We start from the raw sequence: 25,962 nt of genomic DNA, 5'->3' as shown, positions 1-25,962 counted from the left end.
AGAAATATTGCCTTGTGTTTTTTTTTTTTTTTTCCTTTAATCCACAGAATCCCCTTGGTGAAATAGGAGGAAGTCAAACATCTCTGACAGTCCAGGAATATGCCTGGTGGTCAGTGCTCCTATGAGTTAGAGATACTAGATTTCACCTCAGATGGAGATGATACCACTGCACAGAAAGGAGGCCTTGTTTCAAGACAACTTTCTTTCTTATGTCTCCCACAAACCTCTGGTGACCTAGAAGATATAAAGCATTAAATGCCTTATCAATAAGTAATATTTAAAGTCTTTGGATGTTAGTAAACTGCATTGAAAGCACAGCAATGACATTTTAGAGTGCATTTTGATGTGAGTGTATCACGTAGCTTCAAACATGGTTAGGTAGCAAACTCACTGAGACAGCATGTCCACAGATCTTTGTGTGGCTTTGGTATTCTTGTGCTGAGGACCATACAGCATACTCTGAATATTCAGACACTGGAGGAGATAGAGAACCAAAGATTGTACAGTCACAGGTTGTGAAATTAGGCCAAATATTGAATCAATAGTTGGATTATAACCTATGGAATAGTTGCTTCATTGCCTTCCTATGCAATTTTAAAGAAATAATTTTCATTCATTTGATTATTATTATGGGATGACCAGGTTTGGTGAACAATAAAGTGCTAGCTGAGCTTCAATATTGTTATCAAATCTACCTGTGACTGTGAAATGAAAATACCTTATTAGACAGCTCTGTTGGTATACTTGACCCTGATTGGTCCTTCACAGCATTCTGCAGTCCAACATTTTTGTATAAAGACCACAAAACTGTATAATTCACAGTTTACTCAGGCAGCCCATTTCCTGCAAAGCTGTGCTACTTTTATGTCTCTCGTATCATTTGTGGTCTCTTTCTTCTCACATAATACAATCATTTCCAATCAATATTTTATGGCCATTTAGTCATTTCTTTGATAAGTACAAACATAATAAATGGGATACTATAAATCAGCTGGTCATTCTCACAAAATAAACCTTTAAGGGAGATAAAAGTCCTGATCACTTTACAGTTTACAATAATAACTTGACTGTGTTACCCTTAACATTATCCTTCCCTTATATTATCCATAATATTACCCTTACATTTGATTAAACTAAAGGCTGTTGCAAATTGTGTGCCTTTATTTTGTTGCTATCTAGAGTGAGTGCTCTGCTATGTAAGGTTAATGGGGTAGTGGACAGCTTGACTCTGATTTCACTGTAGAGTGTCTTTTGGCACACAGCATACCCGGCCAGCTCACTTCATTTCCTCAAATAAAGCCTCTCATTCACTCACAACATTATCAAAATAGCAACCACATTTTTCCAAAACCTCTCAAAATTACAACATGACATCAGTCCTTACAAAACAGCAAAGGAAAGCAACTGTTCAAAGTTTCCTTGATGTTTGAATAGTCCTTGTTTTCATCACTTTCCATTATAGGGAAAAGTGATGTCATAGAGGCCCATTTCAACAGGAAAACATCACAGAGTCACCCAAAAGAGTATGTGTGTCTTCATAAAAGTCTTACATAAGGCTATGTATATCTTTAGGCAGAAAACAATTATTTCCAAAAAACACACACACAAAAAAATCTAAATAGAACTTAAACGTTCCATATTTTGGGCCCTTTCTCTCTAACTTTAAACCCCTGGCTTTGAGCCAAATCTAAACTGGTTGAGTGTTGCTCTGCGCTGCAGCTGCTGTCATGATTGCTGCAGAAAGAACATGATATGAGCTTGTCGTATCTGTCACCAGTAAACGGGAAAGGTTAGTAGCCTAAGGAAGTGCAGAACGTGGGACCACTGATTTATGGCCCCAGAATTGGACCTCTTTGATACAACAACAAAGAAACATAGCAACAGTGCTCACTTACAGACAAGTGGAGACCGGTTTCCAGAAATCAAAGTCATCATAGTATTTCAGAAGGGTTTTGGGGGAATTAAAGCCACTTTCTTATTCAGGACATGGCCCTCATGCGGTTCCAAACTGGTTTGACTTTTTTTCTTCTGTGTAACATAAAAGGTCAGTCACCATTCACTTTAAATGCTTCTTTTCCATACAATGAAGTCCTTTCTAAATTATATCTCATTGTATGTTCCACAGAAAAAAGTCATACAGCTTTTTACAGCATGAGGGTGAAAATATGATGACAGAATTTTTATTTTAGTGTAAACTATCCCAGACATCAGCAGATGTGTTTGTGTTTTGTTTACTAAGAGCTAGAGCAATAAGAGAACTAGGGTGGGGGATGACTCCTCAAGGAGACCTTGAGGGAGATGTGACATGTGCAATTCAGTTAGAATAGCATTGGCCAGTCCAAAATTATTCAGGCTTTAAATAATGGTCGAATGTCACTTCAGCAAATAACAAGTTTCTAATACAAGCATAAGTTCCATGTCTATTCTGTAAATGTTAATGGATGCAAGTTCAGAGATAAGATTGTAGAATTGTAATTTTCTTCAATAATGTTGACTGGATTGTTCCTCAGACTGTGTTCAGTGCTCAGCAAAGTTCCAATGGCCATCATAATGTCTGGCTGCATTTAGAAGACAAATTAAATGTTATTCCTTGGGAAATTTTGAATCAGGAAAAGCGTCTCGTCCAAGGGGATGAATCTTTGATGCACCCTTCCAATATTACAGCATAGCTCTATGGGTATCAGGCTCTAAGAAACTCTGGTCAAAATAGCTGTCCAGATCTCTTTTAGCAATTCCACAGCCTCTATGGTGACTGTGTTAAAGTGACTGAAAAATTCCACCAGTCCTGGTTGAGTGGCGATAAACAAAGGTTCTATTTGTTGTGTGAGTGGGTAAAACTCATAGCTGTTATAAATAAAGTTGTCATAGCATCATAAATCATAAAGTCATAGCATCATAAAGTTGCTAGTTTCTATTTTAAAAAGAATCGTTAAGAATCTATAGGAGTGGTGTGGCGTAGTGGGCTAAAGCACATAACTGTTAATCAGAAGGTCGCTGGTTCGAGCCCCACAGCCACCACCATTGTGTCCTTGAGCAAGACACTTAACTCCAGGTTGCTCCGGGGGGATTGTCCCTGTAGTAAGGGCACTATAAGTCGCTTTGGATAAAAGTGTCTGCAAAATGCATAAATGTAAATGTGAAATCTAAATTATGATTGAATGAGCTATTTTCAAATCTGTTGTAAAACTATTATTAAAGCACACCTGTGACCTAACATTCTATTAATGATGCAAGTTCCTACATTATTTTCCAACAGGTAAGATTATAAAGTATAGTACTTGGCGAAAGAAGTGTTTATTCCGATTATTATAATTTTTTACAAATCTATCGGTTTATGATGTCTTCTCTCATATTGCAGTTGCTGTCATTTTATACAATAGCTATAAATATCAAATATGACCAAAAAGCAATAAGACATTCAAGTCCATATGTTCTGCTTCATGTCCGTTGTGCATCTTGCCAACAAACACCCATTGCACATGGTAAAATCACTGTACTGCACAGCATTGTGTGGCTTATTGTTGAATTTTATACCATCACGTCAAGATTTGCCATCATATTTAGCAAACTTCAGTAGCTATGTAAATTCATGCAATGTCATATGTGCTATGTTTATTCATAAATACTGTATATTACAGACCTGTTTTACTTGTTATATCTGAAAAAGGTCACATCCCATTTATGAAGTTTATGTATTTTTTAATGAATGATTTATTAAATGAATTAAATAATGAATGAATGCGTAACACTACAATAAGGTTCTATTTGTTAACATTAATTAACAACATTAGTTGACATGAACTAAAAATTAACAATACTTTCAACTATTTATTAATCTTGGTTAATGTTAATTTCAACTCAAAAGTTGTATTTGTTAACATTAGTTAATGCACTATGAACAAACATGAACTAACAACAAACAATTGTATTTTTATTAACTAACATTAATAAATACTGTAAAAAAAAATCTATTGCTCGTTCATGATACCTAATGCATTAACTAAAGTTAACCAATGGAACCTAATTGTAAAGTGTTACAAATGAATGCATAAAATAATTATGATGTGTTAGTTTTTATTCACCTTCTTGAGGGTTCTGTGGGCATGTCTCATCTGACCCTGTGTCATCTCTACTCCACCAATCAACTGCAACGCTTCAGCAACTTCTGCACTCAGCTCACCAAAAGTGCTCTTCTTTAGGGCTAAAGACTCTTTTTGGATCTGAGCACTTCTCTGACAAACCAAAACACACATGGTCCTTACAGAATATTTTACCTTTTTTAATAATAAACTTTATTTAACATTGCTGCAAAATGATTTCTCTTATGTTTGCCACAAAATATATCTGTTCAGTCGTAACGTCAATTTGTAGGCTAACGCAGAAGGAAAACAATACAATGGTTGTCTGATTCATCAAGCATGTAAACACAATCTCTTCTCTAGTGGATGTGCATGTGTTCCAACTATGTTGCAGACTTAAAAATGTATGTTTCAGTTATGACTCTTCAAGTAATTTTATCCACCGTCCTTCTTTTACCCATTGAAAAACCCCAAGGGAACCCATGGCTCGTAAATGCTAATTGTTTTCCGAGTTTTGGGACTACAAACTGAACAGAACTATACAGTAAAAATTGATTTAATATCCCAAAATCAAACTTTACACCATTTATGATTTTAAAGCTGACCTCCTGTTGTCCGGTGAGTAGTAGGAAGTGACAGTAGTCATCTTGGGCTGATAAGGTGAGTGGGTCCTGTGGGCCTTGTGCACTCGTGTACGCACTTATACTCTCCTTGAAAAAGTGTGCCGCCGAATCTATTCAAACGGACAGAGAGATGCACATAGTCATGTTCTTCAGTAGCTTTCTCTGATGTTATTATCATACAACCTTTAAGAGCTTCCCCAGTATAGCGTAACATTTTTCATTTGATAAGCAGAGGGTCACCTTCAAGTCTCCTGCTGTACTTGTTATGCAGGGCAGCTAATACAGAGCTCTAATTATGTCCAGCCAATTAAACACCTGAACTAGACTCAGGCAGACTGTGACCTAACATGATTCATCCAATTGACAAATTTCTAATGCTGAATCTGCTCTCAAATCATCTTTTTAAAAGCAATATACCAGGGACAGAATGACTATTGTCCCAAAACAAGGCTACTCAGTGTGTAATAAGATGTGAGTCTTCCACCAGTTTTATGAAACACATTAAATCAAAGCTTGAACACTACTATATAACTTGTCTAAATTCGTTTTGATGCTCAGGGTCTAAATATTCTCCAAAGAGACAGGGGTGAATTCACTAAAGAGTTGCAATTCAGGTAATTAGTAGTTAAATGCACTAAAACAGCATTGTACCATATTTAAATAAAGTAATGTCCATTGTTTTCAGTGCAAACATGCAAATTAGGCTTATTATAGATTGTGAATATTCCTAAAAGTGTTGCTGTTAGCCTGTTGCAATTAACATAAAAACAAGAAACAGAATTGAATTTAACAGAGATGTTTGATCACATTTTCTACTGATCATTGCAGCATCTGTGACTTGCAAATTCTGTTCAGCACTAATATAGCTGGTTCCAGGAGTAAAAATCCAATAATTTTTTTCCATATGTAAATTGATTAACAACAATACATTTTTACATTTTAAGGAGAAATCTTTCATGAACTCCAAGGTTGTTAATCAATGGTATTTTGAGGAAATAATTCTGTGTTATTGTAACTTTATTTTTCAATAAAAAAAATAAAATAAAAAAAAAGAGTGCAGCAGCAACAGTCCACAACCAAGAAGCACTGTAAATGATCAATCGAGGCTTTCTACACTCTACACACTTTTTTGAGGGCACATTTGCACCATTACCCAATTTATATATTTCCTTCAGTGAATCAGGTGCTAAAACAGCACAGACATGTGCAAACAAACAAAGCTATCAGTGTGCATAATTCAATCCTAGTGAATTCCTCACAGACTTTTGTAAATGCAGTCACCATTGTGATGAGGTTCTGAAGTGGAAGAGTAGGCCAGAGCCAAGCTGTGAGCGATGTGGGCCCCCTCAAGACCCCCAGGACTCTGACAAAGAGCAATGGAATGAGCCTTTAGAGGGAGAGAGAAAGAGTGAATACAGACTTATCACATATCAGACCCCACACACTGACAGGGAGGAAACATTTTCAAGAGTTCTAGGCTTTAAACCATTTTGAGGTTTGATTCTACAAACCAATACACAAACCCTCCACTATTTTCCTTTCTCTGGTTTTAAAGGAATAGTGAATTCTATACCATTTGAAACCCATTTGACGTTCCAGACCCAATTCACTTTCTTTTGTTTGCATAATATATTTTAAAGAATGTTGAAATGATGTGTTACCATAGTGAATATGTTAATCTGATTTAATTTGATTTGAGGGTGAAAAACATTGTAAATTTCATCTGTTCATCATACAAAATAATCGTATACCTTCAGAAGATTCGGAATATGACGCATGAGTCGCATGGACTCCTTTTGGCACTTTTGGGTGTTTTTTTCAAGCTTTAAAGTCACCAACTGCTATTGTATGTAAATGAGAGATTAAAAAATACATTTATATACATCCTTCTGTATTCTGCAGATGAAAGAAAGTCATATGGGTTTGGAAAAGGCATGATAATGAGTAAGTAATGACAGTGAACTATTCCTTTAATGAGTTTAAGTTAAAGTGTAATTCGCTGAAGGACAGGACTAATGTCTGGTGTCTTTACCTGTAGGAGATGCTCAATGGATCTATCCAGGTGTCCCTGAGCCTGCTCAATGGCTGCCATGTTCCTGTAAACAAAGCAGATCCGACTAAGCTGGCCTCCTTCCTGCAGTAGTTCCAAGGCTCTTTCACATTGACTCAGGGCCTGCTCAGCCCTCCCCTGACACTGGTACACCCTATAATACACACCAGATGTGAAGACAAGCACACACACAATCACAAAGATGCCATTTATCATGAAATCTATTAACATTGTCATATACAGCACAGTGTTGAAATTGCTTATGCATGTTAACATAAAAAGAATGCCCCTTTAGTAGTGACAAGCGTGGACAAAAATGTCAGAATACAATGAAAGGAAGCTCAGTAGAAGCCTCGTTCCAGTGGCCTGTTCATAGGAACTGGTTAATAACAGGAAGCATGGCTGTATATAGTTTTGCATTGGAATTAACAGGTTTTTTCTTTGTGGTCCTAGCTATTCCCCCATGTAGGGATAGTTCACCCCACTTTATGCACCATCATGTTTTTCCAACCCCCTATGGCTTTGTTCCGCAGAACACAGAATGTTAGCCTCAGTTACCATTCTGTGACAATGTTTGTGTTTTCGGGCAATGGAGGGGTCAATGTGAGTATTTGAATTACTCCTTCAGCATCACACAAAACTTAAATAAAAAAAGGCTCTTAGTGGCCAACTAAATACACACAAACAAGTCGTTCAGAGTTCATTCTATAATAGCGGACAGACGCAGCAAACTCTATCTGCTGTTTGATGGATCTGTCGGCCTTTTCAGGTATCCCTCCACCATCACTATAACAAGACACAATTGTAAGAGATAATGACACACCAGGTGATGAGCCTTGCCACTCTCCCTCTACCGCAGACAGATACATGGCCACGTCCCCCATTCCCACAAACCCCCACTGCCCAACTCAGGCTGTGGTAACATCTGGCCTGCCACCCCCATTTCTGGAGAGAAAGTCAGCCACAGCCATCTGCACCCTGGTCTGAGGATCACCTCAAATGTAAATGGCTGAAGTGCCAGGTACCAACGGGTGATACACACGTTGGTATCTTTCATGCATTGGAGCCACTGGAGTGGGGCGTGATCTGAGTAGAGGGTGAAGGCCCGCCCCAGCAGCCTACACTGGCGGCAAGAAGTTGCGCTTCCCCAGAGAGCAACGGTAACAGGCCGGCCCCCCAATGGTCGGGTGGCCATTTCAACACCAGTTTTTTTTCAAAAAGGTCGAGGTAGGCCACGGGATCATCGCTCGGCCCCATCTTGATGAGGGTAACGGGTCGCAGCTACAGCCCCGTCTCTGTCGATCAGTTTCCGGAATGCCTGCCAATCCTCTGCTTGGGCCTGGAGCGGGAGTGGAAACACTGTTCCTGCTCCAGACTCCATAAAGGCTTGGTGTTGATTCTGCCGGATGCTAGAGAGGCGCTTGATTACTTTGCCCAGTGGTGAAGCTTCCATGACGAAGTTATCCTCTGATAGCACTCCCAGGTTTCAGCACCACTGTGACATTGTTTGTGTTTTCGGGCAATGGAGGAGTCATGAGGCAGCGAACAGTAAATGTGAGTAGTTTTATTACTCCTTTAGCATTACACAAAACTTAAACAAAAAGGCTCTTAGTGGCCAAATATATATACACAAATGAGTCGATGACACACGCAGCCAACTCTCCCTGCTGTCAAATGTATCTGTCTGCCTTTTCAGGTCTCCCTCTGCCATCACTTTAACAAGACACAAGTGTTAGAGATAATGACACCCGAGGTGATGAGCCTTACCTCTCCCGCAGACAGATACATGACCACACCCCATACCCACACATTCATTTTCATTATATGGAGTAAAAAATATACAACTGAAGTAAATGGTGAACATTATGCCTAATATTTAATATCTTGAATCTTTTTTGTAATAAATAAATATATTTTCAAAGGTGATTCAAAAGGACTGAATCACAGCACTCACTGTTGACTGTAATCTGCAAAGTAATAGAATAAAGAGCAAAAGAATAGGAAAACAGTAAATTCTGTTCTATAAAAATGTATTCAGTTCATATTGCTGTCCACATCCTGATCACTGCAAAAACCAAAAATATATTCTTAACTAGTATTTTTGTCTTGTTTTCCAGTAATAACACCTACACATTCTTAAAACAAAATAGACTTATTTGACATGCAAAATTACATTCTGTCTTGTTTTCTGAGGAATCTAATGAATTTTATTGAGGTTTATGCTTAACACAAGAAAAAAAAATGGCCAATAGTGTACGAAAAATAAACTTAATTCAAAGGAAAAACAAATGTATTTTCTTAACCCATTTGGCAGATTTTATTTTTCTTATTTTAAACAAATTTTTTTTGTCAGACTTCTCTGAAAACAAGACTTAATATCTTGTGCCATTTTACTGGTCAAGCAGGCCCGGACTGGCCATTGGGAGCGGTGGGGAAATCCCGGTGGCATGGCAACTGATTTGTCTGCTGCCCCGCTTGTTTTTATTTACTTATTCATTATTCTTTTATATTATTGCCACCCAAGTGATTTCTGAATTTCCCTAAACTGAGTCATATTATTGCAAATAACTGTATCTTGTCTTAAGAATATGAAGGTATTTTTTCTGGAAAAAGAGACTAAAATACTAATGAAGAAAATGTTGTTGTTTTTTTGCAGTGATTTAAAAAAAAAAAAATCCTGTCCTTCTGCATGTCAATCAAAATTGTAAAGATTTGGTCTGAAGATTTGAAAATCTAGTCTATCTATAACATTCCAGTACAACCAATGGGCCAATGGGAACCTCTGTACAAACGGTGGGCTCCAGAAGACTGAGACCACTAGTGAAAATGCTTCAATTTTGATTTTTTTTCCCTAATACAAAAACACTGAATTACAAATGATATTTTCTTTGATATTATTATTAGCAAATTTGACCTTTCTTGAGTTAAAATGGTAATTGTCACAAACTTTATTAGTGACCCTAAAACTGTGCAGAAAGTGCAGAATCTTTCATCTTATATTCTTTTTACATCATAAGTTATTTGAAAAATTCAACTTGAACCCTAAAACTTGGTTAATTTTCAGGTTTGAAAGACAAAAATGTTCAATGTGGTCTCAGACTTTTGGAACCCACTGTATGCTACGTTTCTCTCACATGTGGGCAGCTTTGTAGAACTGGGCTAAGTGGAGACCAGGGAGATTCCATATTCCATCAATCCACATTGCGTCTCTCTGGGATCATCCTCTCTAATGGATCATTAACTCAATTTCCCCCTATCTGAGAGAGTGGCCTGCCCATGCAGCATCCCCGCCCCATCAATACCAAGCTAGTAAAAAGGTTGCATTACAGAAAGTGAATACCTCATAGTGCAACTGGAAATTAGCCAGTAAGTAGTCTATTTTTGGTACAGTATGATTACAATTATAACACTGATTTGATGGCACTATTAAAATCTTGACCATTATGAAATCAGATAAACATAATAAACATGCCATGAGGTTAAAGAAGTTTTATTTATGCCACTGATAGCACCCTTGTTATTAACATTGTACATCATTTGTCAGAATTCAGCTATGTCTACAAAAGCTGTAAACACCTTTTTATACTCGGGATATTGTGTATACAACATGTTATGTTGTCGAATAGAAAATTAAATAATAATATCTTAATTTGAGTGTGTTATTTGATTAACCATATCTGGTGAAACAAGTTCAAGGGCAAAGACTGCAAAATGGCAAATATGTATTTTTAAACATATCTCCACTAAGTGTTTCTTCCAGGCTTTGTGGAAGCTGGAACACCCTGGCAACTTTTCAAACCTGCATCAGAAATTCCAGACTCTGGGCCTCCTTTTAGGGGCAGCTGGGAAAGCAGGACACAGCAGCGCGTAGGTGCCAACTCCTCGCTGCCTGAGTACACAAACCTAAACACATCATGTACCATGCCACACAGCGGCAACTTAATACCATTCATCCTCTCAGGCATCTCTGTGGCAGGAGAGATATAATCTGCATGGAGAAATCTGATTTAATATCCGTTGTGCAGGGGCGTAATGCAATTTTTTACATGAAATGCCAAGTACTCCCCAAAGTCATCTGCTTAGTAATTGTTAACAGACCGATACTGACGTAGCCTGTGTATGAAAGATTTCGAGCTTGTCTTATTAGAGAGCCAAGCAAAAGAGGGAAAAATGGAAATGGAGCCACACAGAGAATAACAGAAGACACTGAATTTAAAAAAGTGAAAGTAACACTTTGTTGATTGATTACTTCATACGTAGTATAAACGATTTTTGTTTAGCTGTCAAGTTCAGTTCAGCTTAATTTACAACATCCCCCAAGAAACTTAAGAGCATTTAATGCAAACACTATCCTTTAGTAACAGCGTGTCATTGAAGGTGAAGTGTGTCATTTCTACGCCAAACAGAACAGCAAAAATAATTATTGGCCCTGTTCTAAATGCCAATCTCAGCCCTTGCGGCCCTCCTAGAGGTGACGTAATGCCTTATAGACTGTTGTGCAGTCATCTGCTGTGAATTTGCACCAGTTTGAGCTTCACAAAAGGGCACATCACAGCCTCAATTCTGAATCATACAATTACTGGTTTTATCTAATTATTTTTATGTAAGCTTTAAATTTGCACTAAAGAAAACCTGAATAAAAAGTCTTGATATACGCATAAACTTTGCACATTAAGCCAGCTGGAAGCAGTATATTTACAAAATTATGATGTGTTTTGACAACGTGTATGCAAAGCGCATATAAACAGGCATAGCAGCCAATTCAGCCCTTATTATATGAGATTTTATGGCATCATTTAGTAAAAATATTTATCTCCTAGGCAAGGAGGTCATTCAGCAGCTCCGTCGTGACAAGATGGGCTTCCTCAAGATAATGTGTATGGCACAGTAGATGGAAACGTGCAATGATCCGCAATTTCCTGAATTTTTTTAAACGCATTTAGAATATGAAACATTCCAACAGACTGCAATTCCACATCAAATGTGGCATTTGGGACAGGGTCATTGTTTCCAAATAGGTTTCCCAAACACTATTACTGCAGCTAACATCACATCATTGGTTGAGCCAGAAGTTGACATGTCGGACCACTCAAATAAGCAGCAATGTTTTAAAAATGCCAGTGTTCACACTCTACAGGGAAGTCAACATATAAAAGCTTACTTCTAGCTGTACACATCTTGCATAGAAGAAATTATTTCATCAAATTGTAGAAAACAATTCACATTTAAAGCCGTTTTACTGACAGGCTTAAAATACACTCTAAGGGACCATTGAGACCAAACTTGTTCTAGCACAAAAAAAAAAATAGACAAAGTGTAAAGAATAGAACTACACACAGGTGTCTCGAGACACGTTTTCAAAAGCTGAAGTTCTTAGTGTGACACAGCATCTAAAAAAATGCAAAGGCGCATAGGTCAAGTGCGTGTTTACATAGAAAAACAATTGAAAAACAGCGTAGATGGATGCAAAAACACATTTGGTGTGAACAGCCCCATAAGAATGAAATGTGCTGTATTAAACTTGAAAATAAACAGTAAGTTATTGGATTTTTAAAAAAGAAAGAAATGCTACAGTATGACATAAAATGAACAAGAAATATTTAAGATTCTGTGTTATTTCAAGGCACTATATTGCTATTACTGAACTTGAATTCCATAACTTCCAACAAGAAAGTGTTTAATGAGAGCTGATGTAAATACTGTGTGTGCAGAGATTCATGTCTAAATGATAGTAATATGCTGACTCTGATATTCACTTGTTCACTGCCTGTAGGGAATGACTCCATCCCGATGATAAAGCTGTAAGCTTGTTTCATTGTTACTGGATTTTGTGAAGGTATGTGTTGATTCCACAGCCTCATTCATTTCAAATATTTCAACACTTGCTTCATGGTCAACCACAAACAAAGGCCAAATAATTAGAAAGCTTTCACCACAGCTCACATATACACAGTACCACAAAAGCAGCTGACAAGCTGATGAATAAACAATATGCTGATGGTTATAAAAATGCATTTCTCTATTCATGATCCATAAATGACCAGCATTGTGAACTTCTCTAGCACATGCCTTACTTGCATAACAAAAAGCAATAACAATAAAACCTGAGATGGTCCAGCGAGGTCTGCTGTCACTACACTCACATAAACACAGCTGGCAGAAAACCCCAATCATTCATTGTTACAGTCAAGTCTGATGAGACCAGCCATAATACACATTGAGATCAATACAAGCTATTGAACAAGATAATCAAGTCCCCCTGTGGGACAAAAGAACTAAGAAACAAAAGATTACATAAAATGATGCAAGTGACCTTGAAATTAGCCTTGCAGGTTGGGATATTAAAAAATGTTTTAAAAAATCACTAAATATGTAGAGATGCTCAGGATTTTCTGCTCTGCTCTGAATGTGACCAAACTCTGTCTGAGAAAACCAGCAAGACATACTATACTCTTATCCACAACTGAGGACACAGTTGTTCTATGCACAGGCACAGACACACACACACACACACACACACACACACACCTGGAAGAAATAATGGAAGAAAGGCAAGACATTCACATTATGTGTGACAGCTTCAGAAGCAAAAGTCAGATATAAGGCAAAAGAAAACAGTCTTTTTCTGTTTACCTTCAAAAATTAGCAGAGGCAAAGATAGAGGCAAGCTTGTAACATTGTTCAAAAAGACCAAATTCTATGATGTTGAGAAGTTTTGTGGTTGAGCAGCACCACCTTATGGTGAATTGTGAGCGTGTGATTCACTGTAGAGCTTTGTGTCAATTTCAAAGTGGAATTGGCTGCTTTGTTATATTTAAAGCATGTAAACATCAAGTTCTTTTGTTAATTATGCACTAAATTAAAAGACTGGAAAATGTATGGAATGGGATGTGTCCTGAGTCCAGATCAATTTTGATCAAGAATTCCTTTCAACAATGTAATTAAGTCTAGGGTTAATTCCTAGATTAAGCTTTCTTTGCCAAGTTCTAGACTTCGACATTTATAAATTGTTGCACTTAAAAGGAAGACAAAGGACACACTCTAACAGTAGATCCTTAGCAGCAGCAATTAAAATAGCAGTAATTTATCAAATAAAAATGTTATGGTTTATCTCTCTAATTAGTCCATCTAGTTAATTACAGCCAATATTACAACAATATTTAAATGTTCTTATACCTTGCTAAATTTGTCAATATCTCATACTCAGTGTCCACTCTTTCCTCCTTGCCCATGGCTTCTTGTGCCACGATGTCTCCCATGATTATTTCTGCCTTCTGAAAGCTTGACTCGGCTTCTGCCAGAGTTAACATAGTTAAGAACTCATCCATTTTTGAAGAACAAGCCAAACAACAATTACTTTCATTATCAGATTTTCAGAAATATTTGGTACAAATGTCAGTATGTTGAATTAAAAATGTATTTTTACTAGTAACACTTTACAAAACGGTTCCATTCCTTAACATTAGTTTATGCATTAGGTACCATTAACAAAAAATCTATATTAAAAAACTATATATTTTTACAGTATTAATTAATATTTCGCCTTCTGTCGCTCTCTCCACATTGTGTCGGAGAAGCGACACTAGGGGTCTCTCTTGAGCGCCGATATTCACCTCTGATCTTATTGAAAAGGGCCAATGGGAGTTGGCAGTCGGTATTTGCATACCCGCCCCGGACATACGGGTATTTAAGCGGGGCAAATACGGGAGTTCATTCAGAAAATTTCTTCGGAGCCGATGGTCTGTCTGCAGTTTGCTGCGAGTTACACGCCACTTAAATGTTCCTGTTTTCCTCTGACGATCTGCATGCTGTTGGATCTTGACGGCGCACAACAGCGGCTTTCTCCTTCTCAGTGCACGGCGTGCCCCTGAGCGCTTCGACATCGCAGACACGTACACACACACACTGTGTATTAAAAGAGTTTTTTACAAAAAGAGTCATTTTCTCTAAAAGAGCAAACACAGCGGCGTTGAACGTCCTTTTAAGGATGCGTCTTTTTCAAGATGCCTTTACGCCCCTGTGTCGTTCCTGGATGCGGTTGAGTGCTCTCTGCTTCAGACGGCCACAGGCGCTGTCTCGTGTGTTTGGGCCGCGATCACACCGAGGCGGCGTTTGTGAATGGTTCATGTTCTCACTGCGAGAACATGACCATGACCACGTTGCGGTCGCGGCTCGCTTTCAACAGAAAGCAAGCCACCCCAGCTGCACCCCGCATTGCTCCTTCTTCCCACGGGATTAAGGACGGTGCGGCTGGCGCTGGGGGCGATTTGGGGGCGGCAGCGGGTGCAGTTTCGCCGGGTAGCCCCCCGCGAACCTCCTGTTCCCCGACACGCTCGCTGGTCTCCGTCCACGCTCGAGGCGATAGCGGCTCATCTCACGGCCCGGCTGTCTATCCTCCCGAGTCCGAAGCAGATGAGCTCGCCGCTGCAACGGAGAGTGCGGTGTCTGATGCCGAGGACTCCCCTGGACTGCCGCCTTCGGGCCAGCAGGCCCAGGCTGAGGCCGACGCTCAGATGTCCGACATGCTTGCCCGGGCCGCCTTGAGAGTGGGGTTGGACTGGAACCCTCCATCCTCCCCACAGCCTTCTCGGTTGGATGATTGGTTCCTGGGGGCAGCGCGCCGTTCGCGGCCTCGCATCCCCCCGGTCCCTTTCTTCCCGGAGGTGCATGATGAGCTGACGTCTACGTGGAGAGCCCCGCTCTCCGCTCGTCTAGGTGCCACCCGCTCCACTCTCTCCACCCTCGACGGCGGAGAGCGCCACGGGTACGACGCGATTCCCCAAGTTGATAGGGCAGTTGCGCACCATCTATGCCCCGGTAGCCCTACCTCCTGGCGGGGTCGCCCCGTACTCCCATCCAAGCCCTGTAGGACAACATCCTCGCTTAACGCGAAGGCCTACACTACGGCTGGACGCGCTGCCTCCGCCCTGCATGCGATGGCCCTCCTGCAAGTCCACCAGGCCAAAGCTCTCAGAAACATGCACGGGGTGGACCTGATCCTGATGTGCTGCAGGAACTGCGCTCAGCGACCGACCTCACCCTGAGAGCGACGAAGGCCGCAGCGCAGGCACTCGGACAGACGATGGCCACCCTAGTGGTCCAGGAAGGCCATCTTTGGCTCAACCTGGTCGAGATGCGTGAGGCTGACAAAAAACGCTTCCTGGACGCACCTGTCTCCCAGATTGGCCTTTTCGGTGACACCGTCGAGGACTTTGCCCAACAGTTCTCCGCGGTGAAGAAGCAGACGGAGGCCATTTCGCACATCATGCCCCGCCGCAGACCTGCCGCTACGGGCCCTGCCCCGTCTGCCCGCCGAGGGTGTCCCCCTGCGAGGAAACCAGCTCCTGCTCCGCCTCAACCCGGGCCCAGCTCTCAGCCCCAGCGTCGAGCACTCCGCAGGCCGCGCACGCCCCCTATCTCACGAACCCCCTCCAGGACCCGGAAGGCTCCCAAGCGTTCCTGAGACAGCCGACCCAGAGCCGAAGACGTTAGCTCCGGAGGTGGTAAGACCGCTCCTTCCCCCGGTGGAGGGCCGGGAGGAGAATCCTTTGTTTTTTCATTTGCCACACCCCTTGACGGGGGCTGTGGTACCCACATTCTAAATAAAAGAGCTATTTCCTTTGCCTCTGGGTCACCTGGCCCGCAAATGCCGTTTGCGCGGCAATGTGCTTTCAGATCACAACAGTCCCGGTACACCGGACGCGGCGATCCCGCCTTCCGCCTGCCCACGACTGTCCCCCGGCCGGCCGGTTCAGACGAGTCCAGAGGACGCCAACATCAGACCTCCTCCTCAGTCAAGAACCCGCCCCCCTGCCGGGCGCGCGGAGCAAGGTAAGTGCTTTGAGTCTATTCTCAGCACCTCAGCCTCAGGCCGCAATGAAGCCGCCCGACGCTGCATTACCTGTTCCACCCCGCTGCGAGGCCCCGCCGGGTACGTCCAAAATACTCGTCCGTTTGGTGCCCCTAGCGCAGAGCTGGGAAGCGTGGCTTTCGCTTCCCAACGCATCACGCTGGCTGCACCGGACCATTCGACTTGGTTACGCAATTCAGTTTGCCCGGTTCCCTGCGCACGGAAATCGTGACCTTCTTAGCCAAGGGCGCGGTAGAGCCCATCCCTCCAACCGAAATGAGGAAGGGTTTCTACAGCCCTTACTTCATTGTACCCAAGAAAGGCGGCGGCTTACGACCAATCCTGGACTTGCAGTTGACTCAGGTCAACTGGGAAAAGAGCAAGCTCACTCCGGTTCAGAGCATCTCTTTTCTCGGGTTGGAGTTAGACTCAGTCTCAATGACAGCACGTCTCACGAGCGAGCGTGCTCAGTCGGTGCTGGACTGCCTCGCTTCCTTCAAGCCAGGCACAGTGGTCCCTCTAAAACTTTTCCAGAGGCTCCTATGGCATATGGCGTCCTCCGCGGCGGTCGCGCCATTGGGGTTGATGCATATGAGACCACTCCAGCACTGGCTCCCGTCTCGAGTCCCGAGACAAGCATGGCACCACGGCACGCATCGGGTAAGGATCACCCCCCACCTGCCTCAAAACACTCCGACCCTGGACAGACCTCTGCTTTTTACGGGCAGGAGTGCCCCTGCAGCAGGTGTCCCGAAGCGTCCTGGTCACAACCGACGCCTCCCGGTCCGGGTGGGGTGCCGTGTGCAGCGGGCACGCAGCAGCGGGCCGTTGGAAGGGGGCCCCGCTGCATTGGCACATCAATTGCCTGGAGTTGCTGACCGTCCTTCTTGCTCTCAGGAAGTTCCTCCCGTTAGTTCGGGAAAAACATGTCCTCGTGAGATCGGACAGCACCACGGTGGTGGCGTACATAAATCGTCAAGGCGGCGTACGCTCCCGCCACATGTCACAACTCGCCCGCCGTCCCCTCCTATGGAGCCAGCAGCGACTCAAGTCATCGTTGAGCTTGCCACTCACATCACCGGCAAGCTCAACGTCATAGCGGACACGCTATCACGACAACGCCTGGCCGGCGGGGAGTGGAGGCTTCACCCCCAGTCGGTCCAGCTGATTTGGGAACGGTTTGGCAAGGCCCAGGTAGACCTGTTCGCCGCCCAGGAAACCTCCCAGCTGGCCCTCGGGGCTGCGCAAGTACGCATTTCCCCCAGTGAGCCTTCTTGCACCGGTGCTGTGCAAGGTCAGGGAGGACGAGGAGCAAGTCACGTTGGTGGCCCCCTACTGGCCCACTCGGACTTGGTTCTCGGAACTCAGGCTCCTCGCGACAGCTCCTCCCTGGCGAATTCCCCTGAGAAAGGACCTCTTCTCTCAGGGAAGGGGCACGCTCTGGCACCCACGCCCAGACCTCTGGAACCTCCACGTCTGGTCCCTGGACGAGACGCAGAAGAGCTAGCCGGCTTACCGGCGACCGTTGTGAATACCATCAACCAAGCCAGAGCCCCCTCTACCAGGCACCTTTACGCCCTAAAGTGGCGCTTGCTCGCAGATTGGTGTTCTTCCCGAGCCGCAGACCCACAGAGATGCGCGATTAGGTCAGTGCTTCTGTTCCTACAGGAGAAGCTGGACAGGAGGCTGTCCCAGTCCACCCTCAAGGTGTATTTTGCCGCTATCGCCGCCCACCACGATCCTGTAGACGGCAAGTCTTTGGGTAAGCACGACCTGATCCTCAGGTTCCTGAGAGGCGCCCGGAGGTTGAATCCCTCCCGGCCAGGCCTAGTTCCCTCCTGGGATCTCTCGGTAGTCTTGGCAGGACTCCAGAGACCTCCCTTCGAGCCGCTCGAATCAGTTGGACTCAGGGCCCTCTCTCTTAAGATGGCCCTGCTGATCGCGCTCGCCTCCATTAAGAGGGTCGGGGACCTGCAAGCGTTCTCTGTCAGCGACACTTGCCTGGAGTTCGGTCCGGCAGATACGTCTGTGATCCTAAGACCGCGACCGGGCTATGTGCCCAAGGTTCCTACCACACCATTCCGAGATCAGGTAGTGAACCTGCAAGCGCTGCCCTGGGAGGAGGCAGACCCAGCCCTTTCGTTGCTGTGTCCAGTGCGCGCCCTGCGCATTTACCTGGACCGCACACAGAGCACCAGACGCTCTGAGCAGCTCTTTGTCTGCTTTGGGGGACGGCAGAAATGGAATGCCGTCTCCAAACAGAGGCTCGCCCACTGGGTTGTCGATGCCATCACACTGGCTTATCACACCCAGGCCGTGCCCCTACCCTTACGGGTCTGAGCTCACTCAACAAGGGGTGTTGCGTCCTCGTGGGCACTGGCCAAGGGCACCTCCCTAGCAGACATCTGTAGAGCCGCCGGTTGGGCAACACCCAACACCTTCGCGAGGTTTTACAACTTCCGCGTTGAGTCGGTTGCGTCTCGTGTTTTCTCAGGTCCGAGCCCGTAGAACTTCGGTAACACGTGAGACCGACCGGCCGGGTGGATCGCTTGCGCTCAGCGCCTTTTCCTGACGCCAAGGTAAAGTAGTGCGCCTTCTTCCCAGGGCGCCCCACTCCGAGTCGGGCCCCTGGTCGATTCCTCCCCAGCCCTCCGGGTCCGCGGTTCAGCGGAGGAACTCGCCGACCCAAGCCACTGCGGGTACCCTGAAGTGGTCACCCCGTACTGGTATAGGGGCTCCACAGGTAAAATAAGAAGGCCTCCTGTTCGGACTCCCCCTGTGTGTAATTCCACGGTTCTGTCCCCTTACGAGCGGACCCCCGTGTCTCCCTTAGGCAGTTACAGCTGCCCCGGTCGCCGTGCTGTAGCAACTCCCCCTTTCGAGGCTAGATCTACCACCGCACCATACTTTCCACACGAGCCCAAAGACGGCCGTGTGATGTGTCTACCACTTTTCCTCCCCAAGAAAAAGGGCAGGTGTGGTCTCCGCAGGGTCTGGGTAAGACCCCCTTCCCTATGCGTGTAAGGGCCCCGGCCGTGATTGCTCTATGCGAGAAACATAGAGAGAAAAGAGGCCCAGCCAGGCTGGCCCGTTTCCATGTTGGCAAACATCGCCTTGTTCCCCTCCCAGGGTAACTAGAAGGATTCCGATGTTCTTATGGGGCATTGGGGAAGGGTACGTGCAGCCAGGTACAGACGATGCGCGGCACTGGATGAAATCCCTGCCCGCCTCTGTATCGGGCGGTTCACGTACACGGTTCAGCACATGGCAAGATTGGAATGGGTCCCCTAGTGTCGCTTCTCCGACACAACGTGGAGAGAGCGACAGAAGGGGAACGCTTGGTTACGTATGTAACCTCCGTTCCTCGAGGGAGGGAACGACACGCTGTGTCTTTCCTCCGCCATGTCGCTGAACCGAGCCACTGTTGTGGCCGGACCATTTCGGCTCCTCAGAAAAATCCTGAATGAACTCCCGTATTTGCCCCGCTTAAATACCCGTATGTCCGGGGCGGGTATGCAAATACCGACTGCCAACTCCCATTGGCCCTTTTCAATAAGATCAGAGGTGAATATCGGTGCTCAAGAGAGACCCCTAGTGTCGCTTCTCCGACACAACGTGTCGTTCCCTCCCTCGGGGAACGGAGGTTACATATGTAACCAAACGTTTTTTATTGTTAGTTAATAAAAATAAAAATTGTCATTCTTAGTTCATAGTTCAATAACTAAAACTACTGATTTTAAAAATGTACAAATTTATGTTGAAATTAATATGAACTAAGATTAACAAAGAATTATCAGATTTTGCACAGACAAGTGGAGCTCAATCCATGTCAAGTGCGTGCTGTCATTAAATCAAAAGGGTGACTTAGAAAATACTAAGAAATTCTGAATTTTTCAATTCAACTTTTCATTCATATTGTTACACAGACAATATAATTTGTAATAATGGGGAAAAATCAAAAAGAGAACCATTTTCACTAGTGATCTCAGATTTCGTACCCCTGTACAGTATATTTATAAACAGATGTACAGAAGGATATTTGCCAAGAAGTAGAGCAGCACTTCCAAGAGTTTGATGAACACTAATGTAGCAGTTGAGATAGCTCACTCTATCCTCCTGCTGGCTGGAACAGAGTACTTCATGTGCTTGAGATGCATGTTCTTGTGCTTGATGTGCCCAGCCTGGAAATTGGGAGGTCATAGACTATTATTGAGTGGTTAACATAATTAGATACATTATGGCTACCTAAGACTAAGAAATCCAGGAAACTGCATCCATTTATTAGATACAGAACAGTACATTACTGGAAAACATGCAATTCGTATTTAGTATACTGTACAATCTAATTGAAGAACATAAAATATCAAATATCATCCTTTCTATATGTTTAAACAAATGAAATTATGGACAATCTTACCTTTGTACTGCAAGTAGGCTTTAGCTAGCCTAGACTGGGCTTGGGCCACTGCAAAATGCCCATTTCCATAAAGCAGTCTGCTCAGTGCCAGGCAACGCACAAGCTCTTGGATACAAGCATCATACTGTAAAGGTCAAACAAACACCTAGTTAAAACAATGAACTAAATAAATAAAATAATAAAATCTCAAAAGTACAGAATAGAACAGAAAATAATAGAAAAGATTAGAATAGGATGTGTTTATAAAGAACATGTCTGTTGTGCTTTATTTGGAATTTGATGTAATGATAAATGAGTACTGAAATGTTGGGTTAGTAATAAAATAATATCAGAGCATAAAGAGAGTATGGAATGCATGGTATACAAGGATGTTTAATTATTCAAACTATGGTATGAAATATGTGCCACTGGGACTTAAATTTAAACATGTTTACTTGAACTTTGAATTTGCAGTTTGAACTTGAATTACATAAAATTTTGAACTTGAATTTTAGGACTTCAATCTGAATATGTTTAGTCAATTGAATTTGCAGTTTTGAAATGGAATTACATCAAACTTGAAATTTAAATACATGTGGCATGAATTCAGATCAGTAAACTCAGATTACATTTTTTAATACACCGATTCAGGTTTTATATTCAGATTTGGATACATTTAACGAAGACATCCTGGGCACTCAGAAAGAGCAATCGAGCATATATGTAATCAAACTCATTCTTGGCCAATCACAATGTAGCTCACAGTTCACATTTGGAAGAGGAAGGGTCCGCTGTGAAATAGTGCCAACGTGGGATAATGGCTGAACGAGAGACACCACCTCTCTCTAGCGTAAGTTACTTGTTCTGCCCTGATGCAAACTCGAAACATAATTAGTGTGATTGGTAAACAAGCTGTTAGATGCAATAAATAAATGTTGATCAGCCATCTGATATCTGATGTGTTTACTTTTCGTTATCAGATCAACATTTGCCACCAGTGCTGTAACTCAGTGGCGGGCCGTGCATTTAAATTCTAGGACTTCAGTGTGATTCATGCCATTAAGAAAACACTGTTTCACAATGAATAAGATCCCTATGCCTTTGGGCATCATATATTAAGTCGCAGTAACTAATAATATCAACTGACATTTAAAAAACATGTCCACGCACGAAAGCCAGAACTTGAAATGACACAATGCTCAAGCAAGCCTAATTTTAACTGCAGCACGACTGTTTGTGTACTGTCTCCCGAACAGACATTCAAAAATCATAATTTTTCATATGAATCTACCAAGGAGGTCTATAATACCTGGAAATCTATCTAATAATATTTGCAATTTAAATGTTGCTTCCAATAGATTTTGTTTCGTCAGGGTACACGGTTTTGCTGTGTTCCATTCAAGTTGGATGAGGGATATTCCTACTTGATATCTCAGACCATAAATGCATTCCATTCCCTGATATTCAGAACTGCAATGCTCCCGTTAGCTTTGCAAGGGTTTGACTCTCATTAGAGATGTCTCCTAGCAACCCAACTGATAAACAATGCAATCACATGGTCATGCAGATCATCTCATGTTTTTAAATCCATAAGGATCTCTTTCTCAATGACGATTGAGCAGTGACAGCTGACTCCTAAGCAAGATTCAAAATTATGAACATCACTTAAAGCGATTGCGTCACTCAAGGCCAGCTAGAAGGCCTTGACCGGGACATATCCTAAAGATCACACCCAACAAGAACAAATAAATCAGTCTGATTGGCTGATGAATCTGACAATCTGACTTTAGCTGCCCATTTATTTGCACTGTAGAGGGATTCTGTGGAAATTCTGAAGGCCTAACGGGATGGAGCAAAGACTGACTTTCCGTTTTTCTCTATTTATTTGTAGATTAATTACAAGAGGAAAGCGATTAAAAATACATAGGCAAAAAGGTGATTTAGAATGAAAGGATGAAAAATACTTCTTTATTTGATATTTTAGGCCAACAGAGAAGACATTGCTGGCCCTGAGAATTCACCACTGCTGTAACTACATGACAGTTAGCTTATCTTTTAGACCTGACATATGTTAAGTTAACGTTAGCTTCGCAGTTGCTGCGATTTGGACACTTGTACTTCAGGCATGTCCAACAATCTAAAATCAAAAAATGAAATAAAAATAGAGTAGACTCTCTAGCAAACATGACATTATACAGAAGGTGGTTGGCTTGTGAAACACAGAAAATATTAGCTAACTCCCTTATGGAACCTGTGGCAAACATTGATCTGATAAACTGTTATTCAATGCATCTAACAGCCTGTTTACCAATCACACTAATCACACATTAGGGCAGATCAAGTAAGTTTCACTAGAGAGAGGTGGTGTCTCTCGTTCAGCCATGATCCCACATTGGCACTATTTCACAGCGGACCCTTCCTCTTCCAAATGTGAACTATATTGTGATTGATCAAGAAGGACTTCGATTAAGGGGGCCTGGGTTGCTCAGCAAGTATAGACGCTGTCTGCCACACCTGGAATTGCAAGTTCGAATCCAGGGCTTGATGAGTGACACCAGTCAGGCTTCCTAAGCAATCAATTGGACTGGTTGCTAGGGTGGATATAGTCATGTTGGGTTAACCTCCTCATTGCTATAATGTGGTTCTCGCTCTTGGTGGGGAGCGTGGGGAGTTGTGTACGGATGCCGCAGAGCAAAGTGTAAAGCCTACACATGCACTAGGTCTCCGCAGTAACGTGCTCATCAAGCCATGTGATAAGATGCGCAGATTGACGGCCTCAGACACGGAGGAACCTGAGATTCGTCCTCCACCACCTGAATTGAGGCAAGTTGCTATGCCACCACCAGGACCTAGATCGCATTGGGAATTGGGTGTGCCAAATTTGAGAAAAATTCCAAAAAATAAATAAAAAGAAGTATTGCTCGGAGTATATTGGATGTCTTTTTCAAATGTAATGATCTGAATTCGTGCCACATGTATTTCAATTTCAAGTTTGATGTAATTAAAGTTCAAAACTGCTAATTCAATTTCAAGTAAATATGTTCAAATTCAAGTCCTAAAATTCAAATTCAGGTCCAAGTGGCACATATTTCATTCCATACCAAACGCACCTCTTCGCTATCAGCAAAAGACTGCGCACGTCTCTCACAAAGAGTCAGTTTCTCTGCAGGAGTCATCACCATCCTGTAATTCTTCACGTAATCTTCTTTCTGTGAGATTATTGTCGAATCTGCTTCTTGCAGGGATTCTCCCGAACCAGCACTGCTGCTCATGTCGAAACTGGTGAATCTGTAAAGGTTTAGATCTCAGCTGTGTCTCAAAACCACCTAACTTCCCGGACAGCACTTTTGGCCAGGTAGGCAGCTCACTGGGTTTTGCGAAACATCCCTTATTTAATCACAGCATCAGCACGTATATGATATATTTAGACAAATTCAGTCATGAGAATAGCAAGGAGCGTTACAGTGATCTTATGTTAAACAACGAATAGAGAAGAGATACATACGACTCGTCCAGTCCAGTTCTACAGCTCTGCTGTGATGCGCAAAAAGATCCGCTCTGTGGTGTCAGACTCATTTTACTGGTAAAGACAAACAAAACTCAACTTTAAGCTTATGAGCTAAGAGTTCATATCAATAAAACTTATCTTAATATTACTTTCAAAAACACTTCGTGTGTATTTAGGCACATTGAAAAATAGGTCCCGTTCAACCAAGTAACGAATACAAAGAAATTCCAAACAAACGCTGTGATTGGTTGACTCGTACACATGGGGAGTCACGTGACTCTCAAATCTATGAATAAATAGAACGCTCCATTTGAACTTAAAAATCATATCTGAATTGCACTTTGCCACTTATAGTATAAATATTAAATAATAATAATAATAATATATATATATATATATATATATATATATATATATATATATATATATATATATATATATTGCCAAACAAGCTTATATTTACCCACCTCTGCTGTCATTCAACATTTTGACAAATACAGACTTTGTGATAAGACTGTCTTAAGCACATATAAAAGTTAAGCACATATAAAGGTCACTTGTGTTGTAATATTCATCACTTGTAAGTTGATTTGGCTAAAAGCATCTACCAAATGCATAAATATAAATGGTTATGTATTTAGATAAGAATTAATGCTCACATTATGATAATAAGTATGCATTATGTGTTAGTAATTGACAAAATGCAGTGCATTAAGGACAGGTCTTTGTACTTACGAAATCAATAATAGCAGTCAGGGCAGGAATCTAATTACTTTCTGTAAGTAGCATTCAATAGTCTTGAGGGTTTAAAGCCACTTATTTTTTTTTATTCAGAACCAAAGCCTTAAGAGACAGTGAACAATTCATTTGAAATACAGTAATGGAAGTCAATCTAACATTATAGATCAAATCTGTTAGCTAAAGTTGCTAACACCTAGTGCTACATGGAAAGTTACATATATATATATATATATATATATATATATATATATATATATATATATATATATATATATATTATAAGATAAACAGCAAAAGTAAAGCGTGTGCTCTGCTGAAGGCAGTAATGCTAAAACTCTATGACCCTAAACCAGTGGGGGCCGGGCAGAGTACTGTGATCAGTCTGGGGTGGGAAGTCTACAAGGGCTAAAGGCACACCTAAAGGAAAATTTGCTTGTGTTGGTCACAAACACACCTGGGGTAAAATGTTCCCTTACTTGGGGTAAAAGGCCCCCATGTGGGTTATATTGATATAGTGTAGATACCAGGGCAATAGTTATAGGTTGACAATTTGTCAACTTAGGCAAATACTTTTGAGACAGCAAAATGTTTTTTTAGTAACAAATTTAGTTAATGCTTATTCAAAATAACCATTTTAGAAAAGGGGGCATAATTTCTTGTTCATTTCATCACATGTTAAGTATTCTATAAACAAATTAATCCCTATTGTGATTGG

General features: G+C 42.2%; 1 protein-coding gene across 1 annotated transcript; it reads right to left on the bottom strand.

Annotated features, from left to right (window-relative positions):
• Nucleotides 1–26: 26 nt before the first annotated feature.
• ttc23 (tetratricopeptide repeat domain 23) lies at nt 27–24,675 on the bottom strand. Its single transcript, XM_052097201.1, has 11 exons — nt 24,504–24,675; nt 24,109–24,286; nt 21,020–21,143; nt 20,642–20,783; nt 13,929–14,054; nt 6,735–6,906; nt 5,984–6,089; nt 4,685–4,812; nt 4,083–4,232; nt 392–474; nt 27–234 (listed from the first exon to the last, which is right to left on the bottom strand). Exons 1-11 carry the CDS (start codon nt 24,572–24,574, stop codon nt 120–122), a joined length of 1,395 nt encoding a protein of 464 aa, XP_051953161.1. The 5' UTR covers nt 24,575–24,675; the 3' UTR covers nt 27–119.
• Nucleotides 24,676–25,962: the final 1,287 nt, after the last annotated feature.

This window comes from Xyrauchen texanus, chromosome 29 (assembly GCF_025860055.1).
Source record: "Xyrauchen texanus isolate HMW12.3.18 chromosome 29, RBS_HiC_50CHRs, whole genome shotgun sequence".
In the NCBI taxonomy this organism is placed as follows: Eukaryota; Metazoa; Chordata; class Actinopteri; order Cypriniformes; family Catostomidae; genus Xyrauchen; species Xyrauchen texanus.
The sequence above is the reverse complement of the archived record's forward strand: the minus strand, read 5'-3'. Positions and strand labels throughout refer to the sequence as shown.